The following is a 23891-nucleotide window of genomic DNA, read 5'->3' as shown; positions in this document are numbered from 1 at the left end:
AGTCTGAACCTAAATTCAGTTATTGTCTTGGGTGACTGAGGTTAAGTTTTGCCCTTCTTGATGTATGATCTTTAATAGTAAAGGGTGAAGTTTTATGGTAACATCTAATGTTGTTACTGTTACTGAGGTTTCAAGAATAGAAGCAAATGTGCCAACAAAATGCATTTACTGCAGTGTGATGTGTCATTCCTAGTGCTCTATTCCTAGTTCATTAAATGTCTTATATATAAGCAAATTATTCCCTTTCCCATGTGAGTCTGTGCTGCTGGCTTGCAGTGGTAAAATTGCTGAAGATCTAATTGAGAAGATGAGCTGAGGCTTTTTCTTTTTGGAAGAGCTGAGTTGAACAGTGATGTTGGACCCCCAGTCAGGGGAAGCCAATGCTGGTGGCATATTTTTGGAGTTGTGTGATTTCTTGGAGTGGTGTTGACAATACAGGTAGTTTTTCATTGCTCACTTTGCTAGGAGGCAGTGTGTATGTGAATTTCTATCTGTATCTAAAAGATAGAGGTGTTTTTAAGACCTTCTAAAGAACCGCTGCTGGTTTAAATTTTTAGAGAATACCAAGCTGGAATGTATTTCTTTTTTTTCCCCCTGATTTCCTTAAGGTATTGATGTGAAAGGGTCTGGACTGATAAAATTTACTTGAAAACCATGAGGTTTGTAGTTTGCTATGGTCTAAAATTACTTTCAGTCCAGAAATGCAGATCTTCAAATGCAGATCTTTTTTTTCAATGGTGATCTGAGAGTTTCTGTTCCCATGTGCGTTTTCCACGTGCCCAACAAGATTCTTTGCTACTTGTTTAATCTTATAACATAAAATGTGCAAATAAGCTTTCCAAAGAGGCTATGTGGGATTCTCTTACTTACCAGAAAGGTATTTCTAACAAGCTAGCTGAAAAGAAGCATGTGGGTAGACCTGAAATATTTTCAAAACAAAGCTGTAGCTGAGTGTTTCAGGAACAAATTGTATTTGACTTCTGTTCCTAGCAGCTCTGAGTGCTGTGTGTCAGGCAGTCACCTGATGAAATCAGTGTTCCTGGCAGACTGCAGCTGATGGTTACTGTGAAAATGAGGGCTTGTAGGAGGCTATCCTGGGCAGACCCAGAGGAACCAGACAAGAACCTGCTGAAACCTGTCTTGAACTGTGCAGAAGGTTATCAGTGCCAAAATGCCTCAGTTGAAAGTGTCTGTTCTAGCACCTGGGTTTTTTTCTTACAATATTTGGATTTGGATGAAAAAGTTCTGCTTCTCTATATTAGCTGTTACATGTGATCATATTCCTGTGATTGAAGTAATGTATTTTCTTCCAACCTCTTGTAAGGATGACAAGCAATATTATTATGTGTTCTTGGAGTGTGTTTTGCTGCCAGCAACCAGTTTGGCTTCAGAAGAACAGACATCTTTCCCTCAGTTTTGGTTTGTGGGTTGTTTTTTTTGTTTGTTTGTTTGTTTGCATTTTGTTTGGGTTTTTTTTGTTGTTTTTTTTTTTTTTTCTTTTTTGTTTAAGCACTAACTTCTTTGCAATGCTCATTTTCTTTAACTGTTTGTCCTCCATACCTCCCTAGTCTTACTCAGTATGATAGCATAGATTCCACTATGAGAATCTACATCTGAGTCTTAAGATCTGTCAGATGAGTGGGTTACCCTCTCTGCACCTCTCTGCCTGTCTCCCCAGTATTGCTGCTTTGAAGTGTTCTTGTGGTACATTTCAGCTGATATTCGCTGTTTGCCTTGGCTGTTTTTTAGATCTGCAGTAGTTAAATGCTGGGCTGGTGTCTTTTTCTCCTCTCATGTGTTGGGTTTCTCATCATTATTTCTAATAGGAGGGATGCTTTGTAAAAGAGCAGAGAAAACACATACAGGAAAAGAAAGAAAGAAAAGAAATTTAGAAAGATTAGAAAGAAAAGTAATTTTCTTTACGCCTAAATTAGTACATTTTTTCGGTTCCGCATTTACAGATAATGGCTCTTCAGACATTCATGTAGCACCCATTGTCTTCAGCTGAGCTCTGGAAGGGCTTGATCCAGTAACTATGGTGGCCCTGGGAATCTTTTGAAAGAAAATGATTTCATTTACTGACTTAAAATAGTGAGCAAGAAGTGTAATAGGTGTTCTAAACTGTGTATAACAGGATTCATTTAAAGTAATGAGCATCTTTCCAATTAGTATAAGTTAGCTAGTACTGTTGGAAATGCAGCACTAATGCAGCAGTAGAAAATGCAATGACCCATCTGTCTTTCAGGATTATCCCATCTGTATCCTATGTTGTCATGTTTCATGCATGGTGAATACTCTTGGATTAGCAGTATCCATAAAATGCCTGCTGTCTTGGCCCTTCTCCAGCACTAGGGGGTCAGGGGCACACATGCCCTCATGCTCCTCAGTTCTCAGCAGTGGATGATGTGAGGCAAAGCTGCATCTTTCAGATGATCATGTTGATATCTTTACATCCACTTTCTACCTGCTTGTTTGTATGTAGATTGTCAGAAGCTGTCCTTGTGAGGTTTAGGTGAAGAAGTTTCCTTGCTATTACCCTTGGGGCTGTTGAACGATTGAGATTATCCTGCTGACCAAGGGATAAGAATTAATCCCAAAATCCCAAGGGTCATTTACTTGGGTTTCTAGAAAGCATCAGATTGTTTCAGCTTAATTGCTGCAGCTTAATTCATTCTCCCACAATGGACAATTATAAATTGATGGATCTTTTCAAATGCGTTATAAATGGGAAATACAGATCCTGAAGATCATCTGAGGCTTATGATGGGCTAATATCCAGCACCAGTGTTTTGATTTTCGTTCTGGTCTAGTAACAGCTCTGAGAATCTTAATTTTGTGTTGTTTAGGGGCACCTTGAGGCTATTAGCTGCAGCAAGAGCTCTCCCAGCAAAGAGGAATGGTGAAATAGCTGAAACTCCTCTTGCTGCTCGTGCCCACAGTTTAGGTTTTGTCCCCTGTCCTCACTTGCCTGGGGTCCAGTGACTTCTAAGTCTCCAGATGAAATCCCTGCTCTGTTGCCACCTCTGGGAGGTAGAAAGTGTCTGAAGGCTTAATGAGTACTGCTAAAACAAAGTCTGCAGCCCAGGGCGACCGAAATGCAGGCACAACATAGTGGAATGGTGCGCGTGGGCACTGCATCTCGAAGTAGTCCTGTTGCTGCAATAAGTGACTTCTTTTCAGCATGCCTAAAAAAGCAACAGCAGAGTACTGGTACTGCCAAGGCTGTGTGCCCTCACTTGATCACAAAAAGCTGTTCTCCCTCAAAAAGGCATTTCTAAATTTTGTGCAGACATAACCGATGGAATCTCACAACCCATGCTGCTTTTTTTGACTATTTGATTGAAGTGTAATGGTGGTAGGTTGGAAGGTTTTCAATTTTGTTATTTCTGAATGTTTCTGATTTTAATTTTCATTTATTCAATGCATGTTTTTCCATTACTATTTTTTCTGTCCTTCCTATAGCTTTTTTTAAAACTGTTGTTTTTCCCTTCCTATTTTTTTTGCTGCCTCTCTTCCTTTCCCTCCCACTCCCTTTATTTCTCATCTTAGACAAGGATCTCTAGCTAGAAATGAAAGAGTCAGGATCATTCCATTTGACACTGAAGATGGAGAAGAAGAACAGGACAGTAACTATGAAGAGCTAGGAAAACTGTTAATAGAGGATTTCTTAGAAAAAACTCATAAAACTAGAAGTTGGCATGAGAAAAATGGGAAAAAGATACAAACTCTCTCAAAAAGAGAAAATTTAAATCACTATGAAAGATCAAGGTACTGCCAAAATGTGTGTCTGGAGTCAGGGTCTGTAGATGTCCCTAGATATCCTCAGGAATATGATACAATTGACAGAAGAAGGAAAAAGAAACTGCGATACAATTTTGAAGAGAGAGAACGAATAAGCCTGCAAAGAAATGGAAGTCTGCAGTTTCCTGGGGAGAAAACAGTTTATTTCAATGGTGTGGCAGCTGATTCTGAACCCATTGATGATTTCCCAGTATATGATAGAGTTAGAAAATATACCAGGAACTCTGAAGGTAAGGGGTTGCCTGCTTATCCAGTCCTGCGACCATACAAAAATGGGTTAATGGTTAAAAGTGGCAAGTTACCCAGCAAGCAGGGGATGAACCATGACGACTCACTTCACCTGAGTAACAGTGAGGACATGAAACACATGAGGATGCTAGGGAACACTTTTGTGCCTGTTGATGTCCTTGAGGAATTTGATAGCAGTGCTTCTGATGAGTTTCAGTACTCGCCTGTTTCAGATGAGGAAATGGGAGAACTTTCAAGAAGATGGTATGATTCTGACATCAGCCATTTGAGAAACATAACTGCTAATTTCCCTGCAAATATGGGCTCCCAGTCAAAAGATGACTCTGATAAAAAACATAAAACTAAAGAGAGCAAGCGTGATCATCCTGTGCAAGACTTAACACTGTCACCTGTTGAAGAACCCAATGAGGAGTACATAGACACAATGGATGAACTTCAGTGTCTAGTAGAATCAGTCTCTGAATATTTGGCTGAAAAGGAGGAAGAAATCAGCAAATTTGGTACATTGCCAGAAACAAAAAAAAATGTTGAGAATGTGCCACTGAAGCAGGATAATGCTGATAATACAGCAGAAGCTAAAAAATCTGAGCAGACCAAACATCTTGCTGCAGAGGAGAGTACCAAAAGCAAATCTGAATCTCTTCCGGACTTGTCAGGTGTGAAAAATACAGTGAATTCCCTCTTTAGTTCTTTCACAGAGAAGGTAGGGTCAAGCACAAAGCAACTCACAGCATCTGTTGAAAAACTTGTGTCTTCCACTCCAGAGAATACAGAAAACAAAAACTCATCAGAAGGCAGAATCTTGAATGTATTTACCAGTAAGGCTAAAAGTGAGAGTTCTGCTTCTGGAGGAGCAGCAGATAGTAAATCTGACACCAAGTTCTCCATTCAGTCTTTGCTACCATCCCAGGTGAGTGGTGATAAAAGAGCCCAGAACACAAACTCCAACAAGCCAGAAACCACTGAGACAGACAGTAAGGCTTCTGCACCACATCCTCCCCAGCAAACACAAGGAAATTCTGGCGACAGCCAGCAGAACCAGCATTCAGTTGTGAATTCGGTTCTAGGAATGTTGAATCCTTTAAAGATCTTCTCTGAGAAGGAAGTGCCAAAACAAGAAGTCACAAAAGAGGAGCACCCCAAGGGCAGCCATGCTGTGAAAGCTGAGGAGGCAAAAAGGAGCGAAGCACCAACTGAACAGATGTCAGCCAGAACCAGCAGCACTGTTCCAGAGGCACAGAAAAGTGAGACCAAAAGTGAGGCAGAGGTAAATGCAAGTAGCACTTCTGTGTCTTCCATCTTTGGCAGGCTCACAAACTCAGTCAGTTCCTTCAGTCTGAAAGCCAATCTTGATGGTCTCTTGGCTCCCAAGCAGCCAGATGTGCCACAGAAGCAACCAGATTTGCATCCTATTACAAGTCAGCCAGGTGCCACTTTGGTAGAGGGTGCACCCATGGCCAGGGACCAGCCTCCTGCAAATCACTCAGAGGATCAGCATCCTGCAGGCCATGGACTGGCAAACAAGCAAAACAGAGGTAATGTGGAACCTAAGTCACAGCCTCAAGATCAGGGTACAGCATCTGAAAGCTTTTTTAGCCCACTTAAAAAGTCTTTCAGTCAATTCTTACTTCCTTCTACTGAACAACAGAAGAGAGAAAGTACATCTGAACATTTTAAAGACCATAAGTCTGAGGAGGATATAAAACAAAGTAGTTCATCAAAGGAAGAGCACTCATTTCCTTTCACTGGAAAACTTCCTTTTATCAGTGGGCTGGGTTCATCAGCAAAGCAGGAGCAGAAGAATGAAAAGGGAGGCTTTATGTCATCATTATTTAAATTTTCTTCTGCAGAAAATATAGCACCTACACAGCATCAAAAAAGTCATCAGGGTTCTAGTAGCAGTTCCCTGCATGAAAGCAGAAACAGTAATTCCGGAAATGCTGTTTCAGTAAAATCTAGCTCAGTTCCAAATTTATCAGACAATAAGGAGGAACTTTTACAAAGGAGAAACATGACTAAAGAAAACCTATCTACTGTCCAGGTAAACAGAGAAAAACACCAGGATAGTGCCTCTGCTACCCTTAAGGCCAAAGAAGAGCAGCAGAAATCTAAGAGTACTCAAGAAGAACCTAGAAATGTGAAAGGAGGACAGATGAAAGAGGGAGTAAATGCAGCAGACTTGAGCAAAGGCTCAGTTGAATCCACCTCTTCAGCCAAAGGGCCAGAAGCTCCAAGGGCAGATGATACTCAGAAGAAGCACACAACAGGTTTTCTTCCTGGCTTTCTTCACATTTCTTCAAATGAAAATACAGCAAATAATCAAGATTCAACTCTTAAAAGTGAGGGTGACAGCCAGAAAACCACTTCTCCTGGATTATTTTCTGGCTTATTTAGATTTGCCTCGAATGAAAACTTGTCTGAATGTAAGCAAGAGAAGACAAAACCAAATTCTCTGGGCTTCATGAAGCTTTTTGATAGAGGTGAGGATTCTAGCTTGGAGACAAAACCCAGTAATTCAGGAATGGTTTCTGACAGTCAAAGCAGCACTGGAGAAAAGCAGGAAGCTTCCAGCTTCTTAAAAAATCTGCTGCCAAAGCCAAAGGAGAAGCAGGATAATGTGAAAACAGTGGAATCTTCCACTACTGGCCACCTATCCAGTGCAAGAGTAAATGAAACAACTGAGCCTCATGTTCCTCACAGTGCACATCCTGTGCTCTCTGAGGCCCTAAATCTGCAAGCCAATGTACAGGACTTGTCTGGAAAGCCTGTAAATAGTAGGCATATTCCTCACCAGGATGCAGAATCTAAAATTCTTCCAACTCCTTTAAACAAAGGATCAAATGAATCTCTCAATTTGACTAATAAAGGCTATAACCCTACAGAGCAGTACTCAGCTCATCAGGAAACAAGGAGCCATTCTAGCTTTGAATGGGAATATGAAGTGGGTGGACTGGCTGGCACTCATGGAATAGCAGTACCAGTTTACTACGTATTAAACCAGAACCCTGTTCTGCCCCCTCAGTTCTTGGACTGGCCTGAAAACGATGTGGTAATGAATCTTTGTAAAAAGGATGGGAATGCAAATGTGATGGATTGGCAGACTAATGCCAATTTTGATGGACAGAGTCTAGATTTAAGTGCGATGTCATATGAGTCATTTGACCAGTTAATGTTCCAAGACATTTGTTTGGAAGAAAACGATGCATGGACTGCTAATTCTCTCAGTGAAAGTTACAGTAACTTTCAGCCCTTTGAAAGAGATGGCAGTTACTCATTTGAAGAGTTGCCCATGGATTTGAGCTACTCCTCTGGCTGTGATGGAACAATGTGGACACTAATTGACCAAGACACTTTAAGTATGGATGAAGGCTTAATGTACTCATCCTATAGCCGGGAGTATCAGGAGTGGATAATGATGCTTGAGCAGGGCGTGTGGTGGCCATCAGAAGATGGTGATTGTGGATACTACATGTACAGTGACAACCAGTATGTGTATTCCCTGCTCACTGATCCCACTGGACAGTATGTCTACGTGTGTGCTCCTGAAACTTACTCCTACATGGACTGCTGGGATTATAATTTCCAGATGGATTCCATTCCAAGAGCTGTGCTAGAAGACAGCACAATTGCTGTTTGTGGTTTCAAAGTCCCTCTTGGCAGTGAAGATGAACTGTTTTGGTTTGCTGAAGAAGAGTGCCTAGATGATTATACAACAAATAAACCCCTGGATTTGTCAGTAGCTTTGCAGAGGAGCGACCAGCTAATGAACATGAATTTGGAAACTTTTTCACAAATGTTTGAGGAGTCAATTTATTATCAGAGAGAGCAGCCATTAGATTTTTCAGGTTATAAACTTCAAAAACTAAAAGTGGATTTCAGACCTGAGAAGGAAACACCAAATCATTCAGAGGAGCCTCCACTAACTCTTGATCTCAGAACACATTCCAGGGCAGCTTTCAATAAATCTCTGAGTAAGGAAGTCCACACCAAGGAAGTTGGTAAGGCTGTCCCAGTGACAACTTCTGGGAGTGGGTCATCTGGATTCTTTGGATTCCAGCTGTTTCAGTCTACTCCTAAAGCTGAAGAAACTGCAGCATCTACTGAAAGAGTAACAGAAGCAAAAAAGACTGAGGAAGATAAGAAAACACCAGTGAACAAAGTTAGCTCCTTATTTTCTGCTTTGGGTGGACTAATTGGAAAGTCTACAAGCTCTGGGTCTGAGACATCAGAAGATTCTACCTCAAAGAGAACAGACACATGGTCAATACCATCTGAAAATAAGGCTGATGTTTTACCACTTACACCAAATAAAAAGTTAGATGAAGAACAAACTGGGCAGAAGTTTCCTGTTACATCAGAACCAAGAAAAAGTACTTCATCAGAACTTAATTTGGGGGCTGCTAGAAATGAAAAGTCAGAATTACACCGGACTGAAAACATCCATGTTAAAAAACCAGGATTAACAAGATCTCCTTCTATACTGAGCCAAACTGCTGCAGATGGCAGGCCCATAGGGGAAGAGAGACCTGTTAAAGCAACTCCAGCTTCCAGGCGTCTTGAAAGGCATGCAGCCATTAATGAACCAAGTCAGCCACAGCCAACTCCAAGCCAACCAGCCACTGAGCCTGAGGAGACATTATTTAAAAGTGCTCTGAAATTGTTCAGTCTTGGAGAAGATTCTCCTGCAACCTCAACTGCCAACAAACCCCAATCTTCTGGATTTTTTGATTTCTTTAAAACACAAGTAAGCAAAGTGCCACAGCCATCACCGGAACCGGAGAAGAGGCAAAGTAATAAACCAGAAGAGGTGAAACAGCCAGAACAGAAGGAAACCTCTGGCATCTCATCTTTATTTGGATCCCTTGGAGATCTCTTCAAAGTGGAGCCTGTGTCTTCTCAACCAACCTCAAGTCCTACAACTCTGCCAAAACCCAACAGCAGGACTGTGACTGAGCCAAGGCAGAAACCTAAGACTGGGGGTCTTCAGAGTGCCAGTATGCCGTGTCTGTCCTCCACCCCCAAGGAAGAGGTGAAAACAGAAGGCATGGACAAGCAGGTCTCTCTTAGCCCCAGGGTGCAAGAGGAACAACAAATTAAAAAATCTGAGGAGTCTCCTGGAAGTAAAAAAGTGCCTCCTGGAAATGTTTCACAGAAGCCAGTGAGTGTAGGTTCCAGAGGAAGCCAGCTGGGCCAGCCAGCCAGGCAGCAAAGCAGCACACCCACGGCCACACCAAAGCAACAGGGAGGTCGTGTAGGAGACACAGCTAATCGGGCAAAACCAAAGCCAGACCAGACGCCCAAAGAGTCAGGTTTCAGTTTGCCATTCAGCTTCTCTGATATCACTGCTCCGAAATCCCAGCCAGCCAGTAAGAGCATATTCTCCTTCTTCACTGTATCAGATGAACCAAAGCCTTCAGCACCTGCTGCTGCTCCTGCTGGTGGGAAGCAACAAGAAACAGAGGGGCTGTTTCATCTGCCCTCCTTCTTCTCCAGTGGTCCAGCTCCTGCAAAGAGTGTACCTCAAAGAAGTACTAGTTTTAGCTTCTTCAATTTGACATCCTTTTTGGATGAAAAGCCACAAACTACTCCAGGGCAGGAAAAAACAACTAAACCAGTGAATTCTGAGCCACCAACTGCTCCTAGACAGGAGAGTAATACAAAACCAGCTAAAACAGTGAATGCTAAAGCACATATGAAGCAAAGTGTTTCCACCGACTCTGGTGTCAAAACCAGCAGTTCTACCATGCAACAAGATGCAGACAATAAAAAAGAAGTTGATGATATTATTGCAGCAGTGACTGGCAAACAAATGTCTAATGACCTCATGATCCCAGAAAATAAATCAGAAAAGCTGGCAGTGGACAATGTAGAAAGTATTGCTGCAGTAGCTGAAGAGAGTGGTTTAGAAAAGCTTCCACAGACCAGTGGAGAGAGTGACTTAGGAAAGCTTCCACAGGCCAATGAAGAAAGTGGCTTAGAGAAGATTCCACAGTCCAGTGAAGAGAGTGGCTCAGAAAAGCTTCCACAGTCCAGTGAAGAGAGTGGCTCAGAAAAGCTTCCACAGTCCAGTGAAGAGAGTGGCTCAGAAAAGCTTCCACAGGCCAGTGAAGAGAGTGGCTCAGAAAAGCTTCCACAGGCCAGTGAAGAGAGTGGCTCAGAAAAGCTTCCACAGGCCAGTGAAGAGAGTGGCTCAGAAAAGCTTCCGCAGGCCAGTGAAGAGAGTGGCTCAGAAAAGCTTCCACAGGCCAGTGAAGAGAGTGGCTCAGAAAAGCTGCCACAGACCAAGGACATTGCAGTAACCAGCTTGTCTGCTGCTGGTCCTTACCTTCAGACTCCTGTGCTGGAGGGTTCTCAGGACCAACTGAGTATTTCCCCAAGGGAAGAAGAAGATGCTTTGGGTAATGTGGAGAAAATGGACAGTGTTGCATTTCCTACTGATGAAGGGCCTTATTCTTCCAAAGAGCAAACTTCTGAAAAGGTTGATCATAGCATGGCCTCAGGTGGTAAGATGGATTCCCAGGGTCTAAATGACTTAAATAGCATGAGTGACTTGAAAAATGAAGTGGTCTCTGAAGAAATACGTGTACAGAATGAGTTGGCAGAACAAAAAGTACCTGAACAAGCTGACAGATTACAAAGGGCACAACAGCCACATGTTCCTCCTAAAATGCCAGAGGCACCTAATTTGCAAAGCAAACCAAAGGAACCTGAGAGTGATAAATCAGTTCTGGATTCTTCAGTTGAAATGTTTTCAAGCTTCATGACAAAAATGAAACCACCTAAAACATTTTCTGGTTTCTTTTCTCAACCTCAAGCTACTGCACCTCCACCTGCACAGAAGAGGAGCTCCTCTTTCTTTGGTTTCTCATCCCTCCCAAGTGGCCCAGCACCAGCTTTCACGAATGATATATTCGGCATCTTCAAAGGTCCAAAAGAATCTCCAAAAGAGATGCCTCCAAAATCCACCCCTAAACCTCAAAGCACTGGTGTGAAAGATGTCACTGGGTCTGTTCCAGCAAAAGACTCTAGGGAGCCAGAAAATACAGCTCCAGCCAGAGAGTCTAAAAGAGATGTCTCTACCTCTGTGAAGAAGGATGTAATAGCTGCTTCAACAGAAGAGAATTCCACAGAAGAGTCTCCTATGAAAACAGAAACTGAGGAGAAAAAGAGCTTGGAAACCTCTAAAGAGGAACCTTTGAGTGTCACTCCAGAAACAGGAGTCTCTAGTGAGAATGAAGCCCTTGAGGTGCTGCAGCAGAATAGTGAAGCACAGCCCTCTGAGGTGGTAGATGCTCTGCCATGCCAGTCTGATCTCAGTGGTGCAGCTGATGCAGTGCAGGCTGAGGCCACTGACCAGGCAGATTTAGATACTTTCCAACCAGCTGTGGGGACTTCAGGTGTAGCAGAGGAAGAAGCTGCTCCTGCAGACAAGGCAGCCTCTGACATCCTTCACGCTGGCTCTACTGATGAGCTCGCACTGGAAATGGAAGCCCAAACTAACACGGCAGACACAAACCTTTCCCAGTTAGATGAGAGTGCTACACTTGAATCAGAGCCTGCTGTTGCAGGGGATGAGGCGAATGCTGGTATTGATCAGCAGGACTTGATCAGTAGTAATGATAGCAAACCCACAGCTCCAGCTGATGAGCCCAGTATTCATCTGCCTGAGCTGAATGAAGAGAAGACAAGTAAGGTAGAAAAGCAAACTGCTGAACAGGAAAAACATTTAACAATTGAGGGGGTGCCTGTAAAAGGGATTGCTTCCAAATCTGACTTCAAGAAACAGGGTAAAGCTAATAATGTTGCTCCAGATGAAAGCAGTAGTAAACCTGTCTTTGAAATACCGAGCATACCCAGTTTGCCAAAATTTGGCTTTATGTCATCTTCTGATAGTGGAAAACCTTTTGGGTCATTCTTCTCTCAACAGCCACCTTCTGCTAATAAAGGAGGAACAGATGAGGGCCTTGTGTCCAGTTTTAAGAAACTCTCTATGTCTCTGTTTGAAGGAGGTGGTGAAGAAAAGGTGAGTAAGCCAGAGAGTGCCCAAGGAGCAGTATTTGGGAAAAAGCTAGATTTCTCTTTTCCCTGGCAAAAAGACATCAAGGAGACCTCTGCCAAAAAGGAACCACATGCACCACCACAGGCTTTGTCAAAACCAGATGACAAGGTGTTAGGAACAGTCAGTTCAGAAGAAAACTCAAAATCTGCAGTCTCGGCTCAAGTGACTGACGCAAATATAGAAGTGAAGTTGTCTTCAAAGCAGCCTGACGCTGTAGACAATGAACGTTCTGAAGAGCCATCTGGTGCAAACACTGTTGATGATACATCCAACAAAGAGCTGGGAGAGAAGCTTGACAAAGAGTCGGAAGATCAACAGAATGTGATTTCAGGTGAACTGCAAAAAGAAGATCAGGCAGAGGAGCATGTGCCAGAGAAGCCTGAGGAGAAGGAAACTGTGCTTGATTCTGCTCCTGATGGAGCAGTTCTGCATCCTGACACACTGGCTGCAGATCTGCATGGCGTGGAACAACTGAATGAGAAAAGGCTAGTTACAAATGAGGCATGATAAATGGGATTTGACCATTTATAATGCAATGCTGCAGCAGTAGAGAGTGGCCTTGGTGTCTGATGTTTGTAGCTCAGTCCCAGTCCCCTCCCTGTTGTCAGTGTTTGTGGTATCATTGGTGGCTGTCACAGACAATATGGCAAACTGCAGTCACTAGTTCCATACAAGCTTTTAGACCATTTCTCCCCTTTTTCCACTCCTTTTCTGTAAGTGTAATTGAATTTCTCATGTTCTTATAATGTGTCCCACTGAACAAGATGTTCTTAGTTCTAATTTCATTAGCCTTTCAGAAGTTAGAGTCTTTGTGTGTTAATTCTGGTGCGTACAATTAACTTTGCTTTCTTGTTTAGTGATAATAATATTGTATTTGCTAAAAAAAAAAAAAGTAACAGTTAGAATGTATTGGTTAGGGAGGAGCATTTTGTTCTCAAAATGCAAGGTAAATATTTTAAAATTTACAGAGAAATTTCACTTACTGATGATAAATTATAGAACTACTTAGGTTCACTTCATGTTAATGCATATATTAAAACACTTTCAGAAATATCAGTGAAGGTATTCTAATGCTTGGTCTTCCTAAAATCAGTGCAAAATTTATTTCATGCAGTTATGAAAGTTCCTAGAGGAAGATACCCATATTTCATGAGTGCAATGAGTCCTGTGCATGTGCCAAGTTACAGTTGCCCTTAAAAATCAGAACAGAGGCCTGCTAAACTTAAATTTAAGTATGTATGCAATTCTGTGTAATGTAAGTGAAACTTGTTCCTCTGATCATACAGTTGCAACTCTGCACTCACAGAACTTCCTGGCTCCAAATTCATCCAAGACTGCAAGAGAAAAATATGAGTGTTGCTTAATTCTTGGCCATAGTTTTCCTGACTGCATGAGAAATCTCCATCTGCTGTATTTTGTTTGATGATTCTAGGAATTCAGTCCTGAAAATGGTGTCTTGAATCACAGAGGTCACACCCCTGTGTGTGGCTTTTCTTTGAAAAATTTTTCTGTTTTTATAAAAGGTTGTAAGTTAAAGGTCTTGACAGTCTTAATCTTGACTGCAACATATTTTATCATAAACTTTTAATCCATAAAAGTGAAGTTAACCTAATTTTTAACAACAGTCACCTTATATAGATGTGATAAAGACCCCCAATTGCAGCAAAATTGCAGAAGACAGAAGCACTTTCACTCTGAATTGCTCTGTTTCCATTCTTATTCCTATCTGGTTATTAGAATATCTTCACTGCAGTTTGTAGCTGATATAAGGTGAAGCAGTAGTTGGTGCAACAAAGACCAATGTATAGAGCATATGTATATATATATATATATATTTATATATACACAAGAAGTATACATGGTCTGTGTGCTGGTAGATTGTGTATGAAGTATTTCTACTGCCTACCATACTTTTGAGGTTCACAAATCTATAGTTACATAATAATCATAAGAATATAATAGTTGACTTCACAGCATGCCTTTTCAGTGATATTTAGTATACTGCTCAGTTTTTTACATGTGCAGGTTGTTTTGTGTTTTTCCAAGCCACTGTTTTTTCTGATGGACTTTCTTACTCTCTCCTAGTCCTGCTGGCAGTAGTAGATACAGCTCCTCTTGCAATGTCAGCCAGGAAAGCTCTCACCTCAGTGAGCTGGAACATTCCCATGAAAGTGCCCACGGCTCTGAGCAGGAGGATGATCACCAGGAAAGGCAGTCAAATCATTCTTACCACAGTTCAAGCAGCTACCAGAAGGATGGTCAGGCGTGGCTCAAGGAGCAAGAGGAGCCTCATGGCAAAGGAGAGGAGGAGAAGGTCTGCAAAGCTGAGGAAAAGCCTGCAGACCATTCTGCAGCTAAGTTACCTCTGGAACTTGAGAAGCCCAAGGATGTTGATGCAGGAATCCAAATGAGGTAGGTGAAGCTATTACCAATTTATTTTCAGCTAGTTCAAAGAGGATTCTTCTATTTGCTGTACATTGTTCTTGCAGCCTTTTCTCACAACTGAGTTGATGTTGTTGGTCTGTGAAACATCTGTTGTAGAGGACCAGTTATTTATGGGACATTGGCTAAGCTGAAGCAATGTTTGCCTTGTGTGCAAAGAGGAACACTTGCTAAAACTGTGGTTTTCGGTGTGTGTGTAAAGAGGAACACCACCTTGGAGCTCATTTGCTGGATTTTCTGTTTCTGGTTTGATGAACGTACTCCAGCCCCAAAATAGTTGCTTTCATTGCTCATGTGGGATCAAGTTTATGCTTGAACAACCAGGAATTACATTTTCATGGTTAGAGCTTCACTACCTCCATTCTTGTAGATTACCACCATTGGCGTTAGTGTTTATGTAGTTGTAGGTTGTAGAGAATTACAGCATGAATAGGCATGTTGGTCTGACTCACTGTGGGAGCTTTTCTTGTCCTTATACTTTGGCTTTCCAAGCTGTCAACAGTACTGAAAACAGGCTTCAAAAGTATTTCATCTAAGTTTGGGCGAGTAGAGTATTGGGTTTTGCACAGGTTTTACAGAAATTTGAAATTTCACTACTTAAATTTGGGAGTGACATTTTTCCTTGAGATAATCAAGTCATTGTAGCCCCTGGATGTGGTTTTACTTTCATAAGTATGAGGGGTTTTTTTTAATCTGGTTCAGTTAGATCCATGGAAAGATGTCTGCCTGTCTGTACCCTTTGGAGGGTACAGCTGGTGTCACTGCGCTTGGATGATAGAATTAACTACAGGAGTTCATGTGTAGGCAAGCCTTACACTAAAGATGAAAAGAGGAAAACAAGACGAGAGAAGTGTTAAACTGTTTTTAAACTCTGATTCACTTTCCTCTTTTCCTTACAGAGCAGCAGGAGTCTTGTCCCAGAATGGCTGGCCTATATTTGTTCACAGGAAAGGTTATTCACATAGTCTATTTCAGGCTAATTTAGGCATCTAACTTGGATGCTCCTGCCTCACTGGCTTCCTTTCTCTCCACCCTCTGGCAGTGCTCTCCTGTCTCCATGGAATAGTCATGGAACAGAGCTGAGTGTTGATCCCTAGAGCTGCACCTGAGCTAGACCTGTAGCATGGATGTGTTTTGGTCTCATCTATGCGGTTGTTTTATACAGCACTGTGAGGTGCGTGCTTTGCAGGCAGGAGGTGTTTGTTTTTATGATTTACACCTCAGCAACATACAAAAGCAGGAATGTAACCAAAGGCCCAAGGTATCACAGGCTTAGGGACTGCAAGATGTGCTGTGGGCACTGAGGTGGAGCGTTGGTGACAGATCTCCCTGTCCTCTTGAAAAGCTGTAGGAAAGAGTGGAGAGACAGAGGTTCAATGCACAGAGGAAACTAAGGGCTGAGCCCTGTTGCCAGTGTTTCCAATAAAGAGGGGCTGTACATTTGTAGCAGGAGGAGTAGGAAGGGGCAGTGGCTAGAAGAAAACTGCAACAGGCATGGAGGTATAAAATCTTCCATCCACCTCTTTATGTTTGTAATTACAATACCATTGTGTTGCATTGGCTTGATCTGGTGTCATTGACGGCTTTCCTCATATTTGCACAAACATCATCTTCCTCCTGGGTTTGGATTGTGTACAGATCATATCTTTCAGCTCATCAGTTCCCAAGATGGTTTCTGAGTTTAAGGAAACCTCTCCTTTAGCTGCTCACTTCCCAGAGCACATGAACAGCTGTGCTGACTGGAGCCTGTTGGTTCCTTCAGAGCTGAAGCTGTAACCAACTAACCAACCAACCAACCAACCAACCAACCACTATGTGGTTGAATCTTTAATGCTACAGGTAAGTATCTTTCATGTAGTGATTTCCTGTTTCTTGTTTTTAAGCTACCAGGGTGACATCGAGCCTCCACCGTTTCCTCCAGCAAGAGCCCGTTGGATTAGAGCCATTAGCAAAGTCCGACTGCAGCTTCAACAGGTAGGATGGAGTATTGCTTTTCTCCTTTTCTGAGCTGCTGTGACTCAAGGTTTCACTTCTTCTTCATTGTAAGGCACCTCTTACAGTTTTGATGTTTTGCAGATGAAAATTGTATTGAATGTATTGTGTAGGACTGCAGCATGTTGTGATGGTTTTAGGGCTCTCTGATTCTACCAGACATTTTTAATATCATTGTATGGAACTAGAGCTGAATATCAGAAAAGATGCAGAAGCTGAGAAATTAGCTCTGAATTTGTAAATAATAATAATAGTGTCTAGGACTTAGGTGGTTTATTCTAAATTGTTTGAAATGAAGACTTTTTCTCAAGGCAACTTGAGGATAGCTTGTTAGTTTAGTAGGAGTTATCTGTATTATTTGTCGTGTGAAAATGTTCCTTGGGGAACTTTGCATCAAATATTTTTATATATACTTATTGAAAGTGGGTGTATAGTAAGTCTTGGTATTTCCATCTCATGAAAGTAAGATTTAAAAATAAATAGTCTTGATTTGGGAAGTCAAAAGGAAAAGGTTGTGACATTTTCTATAACAGTATAAACACTCTTGTTTTAGAAAACACTGTTTAAGAACCAAAAAAGTCGCATTAAAAAAAATTCTTATGGTTTTATCCATCTATATGCCCACAGAAAGATAACATATGGTGTTCATGTTCTCTAGATTTTGCCTGCTAGCCCAAGTGCAGAGTTAATATATTTCACTTAGAAATACTACTTTCTTCTAGAAATGACTTGTTTTGTATTTATAAAAGATTTTACAGTATCTGTCACAATCAGGACTTTATCTTGTGGATTTTTGCAAATTTTCAAGAACTGATTGTTGTTGCTTTGCATCTTGGGAGGCAAAATACATTTTCTCTTGTTTTATCTGGATTGTAAATGCTTTTTCATTTAACAATGGCTTCACTTCTGAGTAGAGAGGCTTTGGATCAAAACTCTCAGTATGACATGGAAAGTGAAGAACACCACTAGTATTTAAGAGGCAATGAGCTTCTGCTATGATTTTGTAGAGTATGCAAACAAAACAGTTTAATTCTCTGCCATGTGGAAAACAAGTGCACAAACAAGGGACAAGAGATTCAACACCACCTGTCCATGGATCTCTCTTTTTCTGAGAGAGCAGAAGGGCCATGAGGTGGTTCACAACTGTTTTGTGATTCTGCTGAATTGGAAGGATAACATGCTTTGAGATGTTACTGAAACAGTAGTTTAGTTTGATAGCAAAATTATTTGCTTTGCCTTGACCACTGCTGACAACTATTGATCAAATTTTCCCTTAAACCAAAAAATGTAGGAATTGGAGCTTTCTGGGAGCCTGCTCTGGGGCTTAGTTGCCTTTTTTGTCTGAAGACTTTTCCTTACCTCTGCTCTAGGTCTCTCTTGTTTCATATAAATCCATATCTCATGATTAGAACAAGGAATACTGGAATAATAAAGGGCTACTGCAAAAACTGGACAAAGCCCCGCTTGCTCTTCTTGTGTTAACTAGATGACCCTTTTTCTTTTAGTCTTTTCTTGACAGGATTTTTAGGCACTTTCCATCGGCCTGGCTTTTTTTTTTATTCTCTCTCCTACTCATTTCTTTATTTTCCCTGAAGTGCAGTGTCCAAAGCTGAATGTAGAAATCCAGCTGCAAGCCTGCTCATGTGCCCTATAGGGCAACCAAGACTTTGTTCTCCTGCCTGTGGTCCTGATATTCCAGGATATACTGGCTGCCCTGCTGTGATGGTGCTTTTTTTATCACAGGCTATTACTGATGTATAGTTAGTCTCTTACACTTTGCAGAACTGAGGTTCCTTCTGAAAAAGAGTTTTGTCTGTTAATGCATAGCCTATCTTTGTGTTGAATTACAGCTAAATTATGGCTTTGCCTTGTCCTTACAGAAGTTGTTTTTTGTTGAGGTTTTTTTTTTTTCATTTTGTAAGCACTTTGTTGTCTGTTTCTTCCTTACCATTTACATGAATAAATAATTCAGGTTGTCTGTGACAAAACCAAAGCTGATGGCCTGTGAGCTACCAGAGTTGCCTGAGGGATCTTTCTTGATACGTTCTTTGAATTTGGCTACCATGATTATCAATTTTTTACCAGTATGTTTGCATCTATTTTAACAGCTTCATCCAGATCACAGGGTATAAAGGTTCTATTATTCTCTCTCTACCCCTTAGAATAATTTAGCTTGTCATAGAATGAAGTTAATGCATTTGACACAGTTCTACTCTTGATGAAACCATGCTCACAGTTATTTCTCTCCTTTTCATGTTCTAGGAGATTTGCAAATAATTTGATTATTTGTTCCAGTCTTCAGTCCCCAGGGACCTGGAGTGTGTGTGTGTGAAGTTAGTGCTTTTATAATTATACAAGGCTTTCTCTTATTATTTTTAAGCATAAATACTTGCTTTGTCTTTTTCAAATCTTCAAGCGTGTTGCCTGTTTCTCAAGTTCTTAGTGCTTAGTGATTATCAGTGTTGCAACATGGAACCTGAGGATAAATGTTTATCAGAGCCCTCTGACTAAACAGAGATAAGGTGGTTGTTTCTTTTTTTTTTTCTTTACTGCAGCCTCTTTTGAATAACTTTCTAAACCTTTTTCCTTTAAAAACTCCCCACAACGGTCCAGTATTAATTCTGTCACCTGTCTGACTGCGCTTGTCCCTTTCACTGAAGACCTGAAGCAATTAAGGCATCAAATTTCCAGCCTACTTAATGCCACCTGATGATACCTTTTCCTATGAATGGCATCCATCCTTTATTTGTCATATTTTTTTGTGTGTTCATTGCTAGATGTTTGATTTTCAGCCTTTTGATTTCTTTCCTGTGCAATCATTTTTGTCCTTAAAAACTTCCTCAGGAAGAGAGTTCAAGCCCTCCTAGAAGGCAGGAGGTTTCTTCACTAGGGCAAGTTCTGACTTTTGTCCAGTGATGCCGTTTCATCAGCTTCCTGAACTCCCTGGTCCTTTAAGCCTCTTTCTCTTGAGCTCTAGGCACTCAGTTTTTATTAGTTTCTGTTCTTGAATCACGTAGTGTTTTCTAGCTTGTCTAATTCCTTTTCTTCTAAGGTATCAGGGCGACTCTCACAGTTTCTTCAGATTTATTTGCATCCTTGTTTCTCTCTGCACTTATGCTCAAATCTAGAGGAGCATCTCTGCTATTTGCTTTCCGTGCAAGTTGAGTCATCAGTTTCTCCACAGATTTTGTTTGAAAGTCAGTGATGCAAAGGCAGACTTTCAGATGAGGATCAGGACTTTAAAGGTCCCTGTGGTGATAGTCTAAGCAGGTGATTCTCTTGGTAGCTAGAAAAGATCATGTCTCATTTCTCTGGTCACTGTATTAACATCTTTCCATTTTCTTTCAGTGCCTAAGACCTTTCAAGAGGACTATCCTTGTTTGTTCCAGCACTTCAGAGCAGGTGGTTCTGTCCTTAGTGTTGGAAGGGATGTCTGCAGCACATTTCTGTGTTCCTCTTTCTCCATGTGCTGTAACATTTCATGAGCACACATAGAGCTCCACCTCACAGATCTGAGGGGCTGGACTCCTATCACATAGACAAATGAAATGATTCTTGCAACCCTTAATTGGTTAATGATCTGTCTGAAATTTGAAAGAATGAAGAAAAAGTCCAAAAAAGAAAAAGACACCCAAGAAGTTTCCATACATGATGTGATTATAAATCCCCTCAGCAATTCAGCCTCCTACCTGGGAAAAGATTAATATTCATGTGAATAATGTACATGCATCCTACATTCTGACCATGAGTCAGAGAAATGTAGTATTTTAATTAAGACTTGACAGTTACAAAATGGCACAGGAATTTGTTACCGTGCATGTTTAAAAAGCTTTGTTGTAGCATGCACATACTTTTTGTTCTTCACTTCTGCTGTTTTTCTTGTTCTGTTTCTCTGTGAAGAGGAAACTGTGAAGAGGAAACTTAATTATGCTAGAATCAACTAGGGTTTTCAGCCCTGCAAAGAATGACTCAGTTATCCTCACCTTCACACTTAGAACTTCGACTACAAAGAGAGATTAATTGATAGTTCATCTGCTGCGTCCCTCAGTGGGAGCTTCTTTTCCAGAAGAACAAACACGTAGCTATTGCATCTTCAACTTGCAGCCCTCAGTAATTGAAATAGCCTCCAGCTAGGCACATAGCTATGTGACTTCTAAAATTATACAAATTTGAATCTGACTTTTGTATAGCAGAAGAATTGCCAGACCAAAGAAAAGCAAAAATTCAGTTAAATAATCAAATGACCTCTCTTACAGACTCTTTTAAGTATATTTAAATATTAGAAGAGGGTATGGGATCTGGGATTTTCTAAACTTACATTGAATTTTGTTGAGGGGGGAAAAAATCTTATGCATAATTTTCCTCTCTTATGTCAGCATCTTAAATACATCAATTGACTTGTTTTTGTTTCAAAACCAAAGTAACAGGAGCGGTGTTTCCTCCTTTTTTAAGTAATGCCATTTTATACCAATTATTTTGATTTAACCTTTGTCTGTCCCTGTTAAATATCAATAGTCTGTTCTTCTTGACTGATACATAATCAGGGCACAAACTGAGATGGCAGAGGTAGTTCATGACAGTAGTTTTCTGGAATATGAAGATCACTTGCAGTAGCAGGGACTAAAGGGGATTTTCCTTTAGTGTTGAGGGTACCCAGTCATATCCTTAGTTTGATTCTCTCATGCTCTATAGCTTCACCTCTGATCAAGCACCTGCAAATATTTAAGAACCACAAGGGTATCAGTTTTGAAACCCCGGTCCTGGGAGGGTGATGTGTTGGTGATTTTGTAGTGTGAACCCTATTTTAGTTTTGAGAAAGCAAGCTGTTGCTGCAAAGCACCACTAACTATTCCCTTCATAAGCAACAGTGGGATGCCCTAAGGAGTCTTTGCTGGACTTAAAGTCATGGTGAAGAGACCAGCAGGGTCTGGTGCCAGTTTTGGTTGCAACTTTGATTGTAAGTTATCTGCTGTCCCTGTGTGAAATCAACCTCCACATCTGTACCCAGGCACTCTGATCTGTAAAATGAGAGACTGTGTGCCTGTGGAGGACAAACTGTTTTGAGCCACTCAGCAAAAGACTGGAAGCTGTCCCTTTCTACCTCTCATGGATCTTGCAGTCCCTGCAATAATTTACTTTTGGCATTTTATTTCCCTTAAGCTTTGTTGCCTAGGTGTCTCTTTATCAGTCCCGTGAAGATGAGTAAGCTCTGCATTTTCAAAGCCTCCCACACAGTGGCAAAGAAGCAAACTGAAGCACCGTGACTCTAACAGAGAGTTACTAGAAACTTCTCTTCATGCAGAAAAAGTACATCTCCAGTTAAATATCTTCCTTCTTTTCTATCTATTGATCTGTGGAGGTTATCTTAACCTCCGCCAAAATACCAACATTCCTGATCAAGTGTTGTAGGGATCAGTGTTGGTGGGGAACTGTAGAACTTTCTTGTGGTCATGAATCTGCTGCTCCTACCCTCAGGTGGAGATCCTGTTGGTCAGGCATGATCCAAGGGTTGCTGCCAGCTGTACTGCAGACTGTCTGCTGTTAGGTGGCTGTAGTAGTCAAATCCTTTCTGAAAATGCAGCTTTTAGATCACTTAGGGATTGCACAACAATAGATATTTAGAAAGCATTCAAATACAGGAGTGCTGGGGACTCTCTCCTCATGCCATAATCTTGCATCTGAGTTTGCAGGCTCTTGCATCTGAGTTTGCAGGCTGGCAAGTCTTGAGACACTCCAAAGCTCTTTGTGCCTTTCCTGAAGCAGCTTTTAGTGTGGGGTGATTCCCTGGGGTTTGAGCCAGGGAATTTATGTCTGTTGTTGCTTCTCTGTCAGGAACAGTTCAGCTGACAGGCTGTGCTCAAATGAGGGAAAGCTTCTTTCTTCTCCAAATGTCTCCAAACATATTCACATCTGTTTGAAATAAAAGCCATTTTTATTTATCCTTTCTGAGATTCCCTAAGAATCTACAGGGAATAAAATAATTTTTTTAATGTGCTTTACAATGAACATTAGAGCAAAGCAATAATTATTTGCACGTACACACCAGAAAATAGTGTTGTGCCTTCATTAGCTACTGTTGTGATTTTTGCGCTGGTGTTTGATTACCCTGCCTCCAGTGGAAAAGATTAGCAGCCTTTCCCCTTTTAGAGTAGTTAAGAGAAATAGTCTCTTGTGAAGCAATGTGGAATGTTTTCCATGGTGACCACAGCAGCTTGGAGCCTGCTCAGTTGCTCTTTGTGCAAGCTTCTCCAAACATATCAATATATTGACATCTCTGCTAAAGCCCAGTTTTGGTGTTGATGATCTGTATCCCCTGGCACACTGGCCATTGGTCCCCTTCAGTTTTCTCAACATCTTCTTGTTGCTTTTTAGAAAAAAATCCAAATGAATTCAGGGGGCTTTGCTTCTCTAGACCTGTGCTGTAAACTGTACATACTGTGTAAGTCAAAATTTATTTGAAGCCTTTAAATGGGAATCCAAGATTAGTTTGCTTTTCTTCTGAAGTTTATTCCATTTATTTCCTTAAAAAAAAGAGAAGGTGCTTGTGCAACATCTGGGATACAGTTTAAAACATGGTGTGTTCCACAATCAGGTGCATCTCTTTCTTTGTGGCAGTACTGCACATTATGTTCAGGTAATCCACTTTGCTGAACTCTGTGCTTCTCTAAGGTCACAATGACAGCACAGGTTGCAAATGGACTGTCATGATACCTATTAATTTTTTTAAGGTAGGTATGTCTAGAATAAGGGAGGAATAGGACTCTTCGTTCCTGATCTAAGTACTGAGTGACACTGAGATTTTGACCTAGGTTTGCCATGGTTTAGAAAAGTGCATTGTCTGCTAAGATGTAACACTCCTTCAGGGAACGACTCTTCTCTGCACTCCCTCAACTGTTCGAACATCTTAGACTACAGAAATATTCTCATTCACATTCTTTATGGTCCTGTAAAGCAAGTTTTGATTGTGACAAGTTGGTGTTTTCTGAAGGAAAAGGTATCTTAGTCACTTCTATTCCTCTCGATGCAAGTGTATCTCTGCTGATCAGAGAGCAAAATGTGGGTGGCAGCAGTGCGCTGGCAATGTGGATAGATGACCTTTGTCTTGTACAACTCCTAGATTCTTGGTAAGACTGTGTATCCATGATTTCTGGCTATTTTTCTCTGGCAACATTTCTCATAGGCTGTCAGGTCACAGCAGTTTCTGTGGTGGTTGTGTACAGAAATGACCTGAGTGTGGCAGGCTGAAGGCTGTCTGTGTGCACATAGCTCATCCCTCTGAACTGAGGTAAACTACAGTAAGCTCTTTTCTCTTGTCTGAAGCTGCCCAGCTTGCATTCACATTTGTACC

General features: G+C 41.2%; 1 protein-coding gene across 5 annotated transcripts in view; it reads left to right on the top strand.

The window, feature by feature from the left end:
* The window catches only part of UNC13B (unc-13 homolog B), a 207986-nt gene that overhangs the window by 64642 nt on the left and 119453 nt on the right, over window positions 1-23891 (top strand). For all 5 annotated transcript variants that reach the window (XM_071425664.1, XM_071425663.1, XM_071425665.1 and 2 more), the window contains 2 exons: window positions 14195-14521; window positions 16435-16525. In XM_071425664.1, coding sequence (XP_071281765.1) covers window positions 14195-14521; window positions 16435-16525 — 418 coding nt within the window. The remainder of the gene's footprint in view (window positions 1-14194; window positions 14522-16434; window positions 16526-23891) is intronic.

Source organism: Agelaius tricolor, unplaced genomic scaffold (genome assembly GCF_023055355.1).
Source record: "Agelaius tricolor isolate 1412-34295 unplaced genomic scaffold, bAgeTri1.0.p SCAF_4, whole genome shotgun sequence".
In the NCBI taxonomy this organism is placed as follows: domain Eukaryota; kingdom Metazoa; phylum Chordata; class Aves; order Passeriformes; family Icteridae; genus Agelaius; species Agelaius tricolor.
This window is presented reverse-complemented; position numbering and strand designations above follow the sequence as displayed.